This window comes from Panthera leo, chromosome B4, assembly GCF_018350215.1.
Source record: "Panthera leo isolate Ple1 chromosome B4, P.leo_Ple1_pat1.1, whole genome shotgun sequence".
In the NCBI taxonomy this organism is placed as follows: domain Eukaryota; kingdom Metazoa; phylum Chordata; class Mammalia; order Carnivora; family Felidae; genus Panthera; species Panthera leo.
The window spans coordinates 83,629,933-83,639,938 of NC_056685.1; the positions used below are offsets into that span (position 1 = coordinate 83,629,933).

At 48.4% G+C, this 10,006-nt stretch overlaps 2 protein-coding genes across 5 annotated transcripts; one reads left to right on the forward strand and one right to left on the reverse strand.

The window, feature by feature from the left end:
• Nucleotides 1–1,804: 1,804 nt before the first annotated feature.
• TSPAN31 (tetraspanin 31) lies at nt 1,805–4,916 on the forward strand. Of its 3 annotated transcripts, none has more exons than XM_042947012.1 (6): nt 1,805–2,350; nt 2,847–3,014; nt 3,285–3,365; nt 3,691–3,822; nt 4,156–4,269; nt 4,382–4,916. In XM_042947012.1, the coding sequence occupies exons 1-6, from the start codon at nt 2,288–2,290 to the stop codon at nt 4,454–4,456; spliced, it is 633 nt and encodes a 210-aa protein (XP_042802946.1). In that variant the 5' UTR covers nt 1,805–2,287; the 3' UTR covers nt 4,457–4,916. The 3 variants fall into 3 exon arrangements, with proteins under 3 accessions (XP_042802946.1, XP_042802947.1, XP_042802949.1); XM_042947013.1 differs by having other exon boundaries at nt 2,847–2,975; XM_042947015.1 differs by lacking the exon at nt 4,156–4,269.
• A 192-nt stretch (nt 4,917–5,108) lies between these two features.
• Nucleotides 5,109–8,269, reverse strand: CDK4 (cyclin dependent kinase 4). Of its 2 annotated transcripts, none has more exons than XM_042947010.1 (8): nt 7,888–8,269; nt 7,201–7,437; nt 6,907–7,042; nt 6,610–6,789; nt 6,378–6,487; nt 6,072–6,122; nt 5,800–5,935; nt 5,109–5,530 (listed from the first exon to the last, which is right to left on the reverse strand). In XM_042947010.1, exons 2-8 carry the CDS (start codon nt 7,416–7,418, stop codon nt 5,438–5,440), a joined length of 924 nt encoding a protein of 307 aa, XP_042802944.1. In that variant the 5' UTR covers nt 7,419–7,437; nt 7,888–8,269; the 3' UTR covers nt 5,109–5,437. The 2 variants fall into 2 exon arrangements, with proteins under 2 accessions (XP_042802944.1, XP_042802945.1); XM_042947011.1 differs by having other exon boundaries at nt 6,622–6,789; nt 7,888–8,262.
• Between the last annotated feature and the right edge of the window lie 1,737 nt (nt 8,270–10,006).

Here is a 10,006-nt window from a genome sequence, read left to right on the forward strand (position 1 = left end):
TTGGTGACCAACAGATTTGTGTTCAGTCTCAAACTCTGACAGGAACGCGTACACACTCGGTCTCACTCTTACAGCCCTTCATTCCAGCTTACGATTGTACCCACCACCCACCCCACACATCCAAAGAGCTTGCATACCTACAGTTTGCTCCATAACCCTTCCTTCGTCAGCCACCCCATGGTAAGCACCTTTTAAAAGGCCAAGTAGTTATGGGGAGAACAGGTTATGGAGGAGAACAGTAATTCTAACCAGACAAAACCACCAGGCTCTCTGCTCAATTACTTTCATAATAATTATCTATAACACTTAATAGTTTACGACACACTTTCAAATATGTTGTCTTCATGACAGGCCCCAGGGGTGCAGGAAAGGAAATCGAAGTTCTGAGAGGCCAGTGTGAGGTGAAACAAATCTGTGGGTCTAGGTCTCCTTCTTTTTTCAAGGTTTTATTTTTAAGTAATCTCTACACCCAACATGGGGCTCGAACTCACGGCCCTGAGATCAAGCACTGCACGTTCCACTGACTGAGCCAGCCAGGCGCCCCATGGGTCTAGGTCTTCTGATTATAACTCCAATACTCTTTTCACTATACTCCCCCAACCAAGATGCTTGCCAGTCAGTTTCCCTTATCCCTAATACCACTGTCTTGCCCTTGATGTAGGACCTGAAAGAGAAGAGGGTGGATGAGGAATTGAAGAACAGAATGAAGACACAGGGGAGATATTGGGAGAAAACAGTGGCTAGTGTGATCTAATCGCTTTGCTTCAGGACTCAAACCTTTCTGGGCCTGCCAAATGTCTCTTCGCCTGCATACCTTCTTGACATTAATTTGTGAAGGATAGCAGATTATAACTATGGATTCTTTATTGTATAGTTAAAGACAAGGGAATCGGAGTTGGGTTTATCTACTGGAACTTATAAAACAGCCTGATTATAATAGCGAACATTGAGTGTTTACTATATGCCAGGTAATGTCATAAGCATTCTGCATATATTAACTCATTCAATTCTCCTAACAACCCAAGAGACAGGTGTATTGTTATTTATCCCCATTTACAGATGAGGAAACGTGCAAAGAGAGCTTAAGTAATGGGCCAAAGGTTACACAGCCAGTAAGTGGCAAAGTTGGAACCCGTGCAATCTGACTATAGCAGTTAAGATTTACTGCTCATGCAGTCCTAGAATCTAAGTACATACAAACTGAAATCATCCCGTGGGGTTGAAGGGAGGTTTTTCGTTTGTGTTCCCATTACCACTGTTTCTCTTGGAAAAGAAGAATTATGCCTTTTCTCATCTCCGTGAAAAGCATTTATTCAGTAATAAACATATTGATCAACCTCTATGCCCACCTTCAGAGTGAAAATGTGGAGACTCCTCCTTCCTCTCATATTTATTCATATTCCAGACCCCTCCCTTTGGCTTTTTTTTTTTTTTTTTTTTTTTTTTTTTTTTTTTTGGCAAGCCATGGATCAGGCATGTGTTCTGAAGACACCGACACCGAGTACACTCATATCTGCACTTGTGGCTTTATCACTACAGAAATGTTCTGGCCCGAGGCGGCTGTTTTGCACACTGTATTTATAGCATATTCACACCCAGCTACGAGAGGATATGGAAGAGGATATGTGTACTAGTGGACACACCTGCAAACGCGTGACGATTTGCTGGATGTTGCTGTGCCGAACCCAGGGCTTCTGTGGCCGGGCTAAATAGCTCGATGTTTTGCTCCTCTGGGTGTTCTCGAGTGTGATGCAATAACAACCGACAATGTCGTCATCATGAGATCACTGCGGGACAAGGGGAAAGGGGCGGGGAAGGGCGCTCCCTCGAGGGGAGGAGCCTTTGGGCCCTGCCCTCCAAGCCGCACCTACTCGCTCTTCCACTGGGTTTCTCCTGGGCCTCCTTCCTCGCATTAGCCCTCTTCCAGCTGCGGCCACAGAAAGCTCCGCTTTCAATCCGGGGTTTTGAAGTTTAGGCTCGGGTCCCTATGAGAATCTATGGAAGCCCTACCCCCAGTTTTAGGTTTCAGCCAATAAAGAACCTAAAGGAGGGGCCGGCAGGCGGATTAGTGACGCAATGCAGACTGATTGGCATTCAGACCATCGACGTCCTGGATTAGCCCCGAGTTTCTCCAATCCAGAGGCAGGGGTGGGACGGTGCAGGCGCAGAGAATTGGGTTTGGCTGGACTCGATTTAAAGAGACAGAAGCTGTCGGGGTCCAAGAAGACGGTCCCCAAGACCCTCCCCCCAAGTCCTTGGGACCACTTGGGTCCCCAAAGCTGGGGAGATGGTTTGCGGTGGCTTTGCCTGCTCCAAGAATGCGCTGTGCGCGCTGAACGTGGTCTACATGGTGAGGTTTTGGAGGGGGGTGGGGGGAGAAGCTTTAGGGCGGAAAGAGGAGTGGGAAGAATCTCTAGGGGACTTCCGGTGGGAAGAGGGGTGTACTGGGGGTTCCGGGAAAATTCCCGGGAACTTCCGGCGAAGAGGGAATTCCAGGGGACTTCCGTGGGAAGAGGGGAGACTTCCGGTGATCTGAGGGTTTGTCTGGGGGTGGGGGGAATGAACTGAAGGCTGTGGGTATAAAGGCCAATCCCTCCTTCCTGTGAATTTGTTTCTCTCAAAATAGAAGTGATGGATGAAACTACAGGTTCCTTTTTATATGCATAGACTCTCTGCCTGCTGCCCCCACCCCTGTCCCAGTCATTCTGATCTCCAGTGGGAGCATACACCTCCTCTCCTTCGTTCACGCAAGCCCAGTTCTTCTTTGTCCAAGACTCCCTTTAAGGCTTTTGGCTGTGCTGCACGGTAGAATTCTTTTGAGATGTAACGTGCTCTGTTTCCTGTAGCTGGTAGGCTTGTTGCTCATTGGAGTGGCTGCTTGGGGTAAGGGCCTGGGTCTGGTGTCCAGCATCCACATCATCGGAGGAGTCATTGCTGTGGGAGTCTTCCTTCTTCTCATCGCGGTGGCTGGACTGGTGGGTGCTGTCAACCACCACCAAGTACTGCTATTCTTTGTATCCTGACCTTAAGTGATGGGAGCACCCGGGCTTTGGGGAGGGCTGAATCCGCTAGGAGGAATGTTGGAAAGGGTAGACTTGAATGATCTTGGGGACGTGTCTCCTTGCCCTGCCTTATGCCATACTTTATGAAACCAGAGCTGATTTTATTGTTTTCAACTAACGTGGTTATAGAAGTTCTACGAACAGGTGAGATCAGATGGTTATTGTAGGTGCAACATAAAGGAATCTAGGCCTTTTTTTTTTTCCTGTAACTCTTCCTCTCAGTACATGATCATCCTCGGTTTGGTCTTCATCTTCCAGTTTGGGATCTCTTGCTCATGTCTTGCTATTAACCGAAGCAAACAGGTAAGTGGATGCCCTTTCAAGTACTTGCTTTCTTTCCCCCTCTCCCCTCTCCTCTCCCCCTCTCCCCTACTCCCCTCCCCTAAGTCTGGACCTCTTAGTAGGCCCATTTCCAGACTCTTGAGCCATTTGCTTCCTCTGGGAAATCTGGCTAATTTCCCAAAACCTGAGGTGGATTTTTATCATTTTCTGTATAATAAACCCTTATTTCTGAGGGATGTTGACTCCCTTTGCTGGAATAGGGAAATTGAGGTATTTGAGGTCAGGATGTAGGAGGATCCTTCAGGTTAGGAGCATCCAATAATTTCCCTCTGCCTATATTCTCCAGACAGATGTCATCAATGCGTCTTGGTGGGTCATGAGCAACAAGACCCGGGATGAACTGGAAAGAAGTTTTGATTGTTGTGGCTTGTTCAACCTCACAACCCTGTATCAACAGGACTATGCTTTCTGCACTGCAGTGAGTTGTGCTGGGGGGAGGGGCGGTGTTGGTAGGAAAGCTGGTTAAGGACAATGCCCAAATTGGCAGATTTAAGAGTTTGAATGGGATTGTCTCTCTCTAGCAGCTCTTTTGCTGTGTGCTGGGGGGGAAGGGATGGATACAAAGGGTAGAGAATTAGTCAAGTGAGATTTCAGGCTGTAGGAGAATAATCAGAAACTAGTAAAAATTTCTGGGGCCCTTCACCATTAGTGTTGGGATAGGGCAGCCTAGCAACTGTGCGTCCTACACACACACACACACACACACACACACACACACACACACACACACACACACACGTTTTACCCTCAGATCTGCAAGAGCCGGAGCTCCACGTGCCAGATGTGTGGAGAAAAGTTTCTTAAGCATTCAGACGAAGCCCTGAAAATCCTGGGGGGTGTTGGACTCTTCTTTAGCTTTACAGAGGTAACATTCTCCACTTCTCTCTTATGTGTCTGTAAGTCTTTCTCTATACCTGTAGGTCTTAGCTCCAGAGATTCAGAATTGGTGATAATTTCTTTCCCTTTGCTTTTTACAGATCCTTGGTGTTTGGCTAGCAATGCGATTTCGGAATCAGAAGGATCCTCGAGCTAACCCCAGTGCCTTTCTATGAGACTCTGGATCCTTCTGACTTCTCTCCTGCTCTCTGTTCTCCCTAAGCTTTTCCGCCCTTAGGGAAAACCTAGGGCCTATAGCCCTTTTTGAGAAAAAGGAAAGGCCCTTTGTCACATCCCCCAAAGATGACTGAACAGCCAGGCTGTGTGCCTTGACATGTTTAGGGGGAGCAAGATTATAAGGAATAAAGAGCAACTTCCTCTCTCTCTAAGTGGATATGGGAAGCTCCTAGGAGTGCATGAAATGGGATGGGGATTGGAGTCCTTCCTGGCTCTACTTCCCCTCTTTTCCCTTCCACATGCTGGACCACCTCAACACATCTTGGCATGGCTGGCTCCAAGGGTAAATCAGGGACAGCCAGGAAAAACCATCAAGAACTCTTTCTTACAATAAGTAGGACCCAGTGTGGGGAATTCAGTGAATATAAAAATAAAAGCCATTTAAACTCCACATTCAAAGAAGCAACTTAAGTGCCTTTTTTTCTCTCTTGCCGGTTGGGCTCCACTGCCTACACAGGCTCTGTGACTGACCTGGGGAGAATCTTTCAAGGTTCTATAGTGAAGTTCCATCTTCCACATGGTTTTTCCAAATCCCCAAATGACAAAGCCCCTCAGAAGATGAAATATTTAAAAAAAAAAAAAAAGACCGTATTTCTTTGTTTTGTTTTGTTTTTCCTGTATAAAAAAAGATCCCAATATCAAGATAGGAAGGGGGAGAACAAGGAAGATACCCCTTGGTGTATGGAAATCGGGGGGGGGGGGGCGGGCAGGGGAAGGATAAGGTTCAAAAGGAGGGATGGGATGGGAGGGGAATGTCATTAAGGCAGCAAAATACTCTCTGAAGAGCTGGGAGGAGTTTCCACAGCCTCAGCGATGAAGCTGAGGTCGCCTTCTCAGTTGGGGGGCTCTCCACTCAAGTGTTCAAAGGAAGGGAGACGACGGCTTTTCTTCTCTTGGTCCTGTTGCAGCCACTCCATCGCTCACTCTGGGTTACCTTCTGCCTTTTGTAGATAAGAGTGCTGCAGGGCTCGGAAGGCAGAGATTCGCTTGTGTGGGTTAAAAGTCAGCATCTCCTGAGAAGTGGAGGCAAAAATCAAAAGACCGTGAAAACAAAAAAAAATGAAATGAAATAAAACAAAAAGACTTTTGCTCACCCCCAATAATACCTAGGATGGCGTATATTCTACATCCCTCTTTGTGGATGGCCTATTCACGGCAACATTAAAAACTAGCCCATCCTCCAACCAAGTCTTAGTCGCCATGACAGTTTAAGTCCCTTTTATACTGCTCTGTTTTCCTCCCCAACCTCCCCTGTGCCCGTGCCCATGCACAAGCCCAGTACCAGCAACAGCTGTGCTCCAGACTCCTCCAACTCAGGTACCACTGACTGCACTGGACGGGGTCCTCTGGGGGAAAAGGCTCCTCGGGGCAGAGACACATCTCGGGGCCAGTCATCCTCTGGGGGCAGCCCGATCAGGCTATGGGGAGCAGGAGAACTCTGGTCAAGAGGGTCCTTCTCCAGCCCCCATTTCCAGGGGCAGAGCCAGTTGCCATCCAGGGCTTAGCAGAAAGATTCAAAATGGAAAATTCTTTTCCCCCATGCTGGTCACTTACTCAAAGATTTTGCCTAACTGGTCAGCTTCAGAGTTTCCACAGAAGAGAGGCCTAAGGTGAGAAAGGACACAGGGAGCAGTCATTTTCAAAGATCTGGTAGTGGAATAATTATTGCTAGTGGCTCAAAACAGAGGGTATAGAGAATATGGGGCTATGAAGTTCCTAATTCCAGGCCATTTGAGAGTTCCTGGTTAGGGACAAAATGGTCAAGAGTACTTAAGTGAAACAATGGGCAGGGAGTGGATGCGGTTTACGACTAAGAGATTTGGGAAACTCAAGATAGTTCAGGATACTTGGGTCTCATACTTGCGACGAAACATCTCTGCAAAGATACAGCCAACGCTCCACATGTCCACAGGTGTTGCATACGTAGACTGCAGAAGAACTTCCGGAGCACGGTACCAGAGTGTAACAACCTAATGGGAATAAGAAAAGCGGATGAGGATTGTATGGGTTACCATGAACCACAACTGGTTAATTAAAGTCACAAAACACATGACTTCTCAATTGCTATGGTCAGCCACTCCCCTACCCCCACCTTTCTACTGACCACGGGTGTAAGTGCCATCTGATAGCTGTAGATTCTGGCCAGGCCAAAGTCAGCCAGCTTGACTGTCCCACCACTTGTCACCAGAATATTCTCTGGCTTCAGATCTCGATGAACAATGCAGTTGGCATGGAGGAAATCTAGGCCTCTTAGAAACTGGCGCATCAGATCCTAGTTTGGAAGGGGGAAACACACAGGAACTGGAAACTAGACACCATACCTGAAATCACAACAGGTTCTACCACAAAGGTCTCGATGTACCTCTCAGTGTCTACCCACCCTACCCACCTTGATAGTCTCCACTGGCAAGCCTGGTGGGGGTGCCTTGTCCAGATATGTCCTTAGGTCTTGGTCCACATGCTCAAACACCAGGGTCACTTTGGTCTCTCGGTCAGTTCGGGCAGTGGCACAGACATCCATCAGCCTGGCCAGAACAAATGGTCACTCACTGATCAATCCCTTTGTACCCGATGGCCTCCCCTATTTCCTCAGGGTCCCCACTTCCCTTCTGACCATCACTCCCCACCTTTAGGTTACCTTTTCCCCTTTACTACCCACTCCCAACCCTCTACCTCTTCTTACCGGACAACATTGGGATGTTCAAAAGCCTCCAGCCGCCTCAGTAAGGCCACCTCACGAACTGTGCTGATGGGAAGGCCCCCGCTAGCACCTCCTCCGTTAGGGACTCTCACACTCTTGAGGGCCACAAAGTGGCCACTGTGGGGATCACGGGCCTTGTACACAGTTCCATAAGCACCAACACCAATCTCGGCCACTGGCTCATATCGAGGAGTAGCCATTCTCAGATCAGAGGAGACCCTACAATCACAGAGACTCCTGCCACTGAAAATCCCTTCCAAAGTTCAGATGGTGTAAGCCTGCAGCAATAAAGTGACTCCCACAAAAGACATTACAAAGACACCACCATCAGCATCCCGTCCCTTCCCCAATCTTCCACGAGGCTGGCCCCTCAGGTAACACAATGACCCTAACTCCAACCCCTCCAGCCACGTGAAGCCCTAAAATAAAAAATTCCTCTTCCTTTGGGACAGACCATCGCGCCCCGCACAAGGTTGATCTCACACGACACACCCCCTGCGTCGAAGATCCGACATCCAGTCCCTAAAATGACACCTCCATATGACCACAAAGGAACAAATTACACCCTGCCCCACTTCCCGCCCTCGAGCCATCCTTCCATAACTTGCTCGTGTAGGAAGCCGTGCAGGACGAAAATGGTCCCAATTCCTGGGAAGGGTCTATACTTACCTCACTCCGTGCCTGGAGCTGCGGGGGCGGCCCGTTATCGGGGCCCCGGAGCCAGATCCTGAGGCGCCATACACTCGAGCTCTGTCCGGTGCAGCTGGACGCTACGGGCCCGACCATAGACACAGCCCGCAAGCTAGAGCGGCCCCCTTACCCCCACCCTCACCATGTGACCAGCTGCCAAAGAGGCGCGCGGAAACTGGAGGGGCGGGGCGAACGCCGGACGTTCGGGGCACGTACGAGACACTCATGCGCAGAGGAGCAGCCAGGAGAGGCTTTGACCGGGAAGGGGGCGGGGAGGAGAAAGGGGCGGAGGAGCAATGGCAGCCACGTGATCTGTTGCTATCACACGTGACCGCTTGACTTAGCTCTGAGGAGCAGAGGTGTGGTTACGCGGCAGGGCACGTGACTGACTGCCAGACCCTGGCGGGGGGGAGGGTGAGAGGAAGACAAGAGAGGGTGGAGTCCAATGCGGTGCCATGGCAACCTGGGCCACCCAGATCCCAACTCGGGGCTGCAGGCCGAGCCTGAGCACTTCTCCAGTCTCACTGCACATCTCACTATATGGTGGTCTGGCGGGGAGGGGGCGAGACGTGGCGCGGTCGCCTTTCTGCTTTGAAGCCAACGTAAAACATACTCTCATTTGCGGCTTTGTTTCATTCATTCACTCATTCAACAAATTTTTACTGAGTGCTTGCTTCCTGTGTGTGTATGCAGGGTTTTTGTTTGTGTGTGGGTTTTTTGGTGTCTCAGTCACTAGCCCTTTAAAGTAATGATGAGGCTGTCTGTAAAGATGTAGCCAACAGTGTGGTCGTATAAAACAGAGTAGACAATACCCATCCGAGGGCAAAACTAGTGTTAAATAATTGATGGAAGACAGATTAATGCAGTGATCCAACAGGAAGAGTGGCAAGGTAATGCCCTCCTCTCCTCCCAACTTCTACCCTTTCTTGGGAGTGTTAAAATTGGGAGTGCTTTCTGGCAGATAAGTTATCAATGAGCAAGAGACAGGAATGTTTAACCTTTAAGGTTCTTTCTAGCACTAAGATGCTAGGATATATATGTGTTTGTATATGTGTATACATATGTATACATTTTATACATTTTATATAGATAGATACAGCAGTGGGCATGTGTGAAGGAGTCACCACTACCACCACCTAAGACATGATTTGTGCTTGTCTACAAACCTTGCGATTCCTTGTTTGGGGTCATTCTGCTTCTCTCTTTTCCCCAATGCAAGTTTTCTTAGCCCTTGCTCCCACCCAGAACACAGACTTTTCCAAATGGCCTCTATTCACAGACACCTAGGTAGACAACAGACAGGTTTCTCTGACTTTCCTTGTCTTACTGGCTTTAACTTCCTTATTTATCTCTTAACCCTTCAGGGGAATGGGAATAAGGAGGGAAAGGATCAGTGTCTCATTTGTGAGAAATTGTCTAAAATCTGAAACCATTTTATAACTCTGTTTGCCACTCTTTCCATCTTAACTTCTATTCTCCTCAACCATCCTGCAGAGGATGTAAGAGTTCAGGCTTGAGATGAATATAAACTATGCTCCAGGGCAAAATGGAATACAGGTCAGTACAGATTCCCCCTCTTTGCATTCTGGTAGTTGTAGCTCTGGGCCCTTGCTGGCAAGGGCAGCTGGGACACAGGAAAGAAAGTCCTCAAGGTCTGAATTGGGTAAGGGGCTTCGGAGGGGAATGTTTTATTGGCTACCTTGCCAGGACTGGTTGGTTCATAAACCTTCTGGCAGACAAAGTGTCTCTGAGTGTGTCGAATTTCTTTCCTATGCCGGCAGGGTCCACTTCAGCTTCACCTTCCACAGCTTACTGTCTTTAGAATAGAAGTCATCCTCTATGTTGCCTTGGGTTCCAGCCCCCTTTCTGATTCATGCATTCATCCATGCAAAGCATTTGAATGCTTCATAAAAGCATTACTCTCCTTAATCACTTTTATTGAGGAGACTTAGTTTGGCAGTCTGTCTCTGGTTCCATACCCTCCCTTCTCCTGTTAATTACTCTTTTGCTAATTAATTTTTTTTCCAGTGCGTTTGACCCAATGGGTTCCCCTGGAATCCCTTTTCCCTCAGCGTTGGAGAGGGGAGATGTAAGTGTA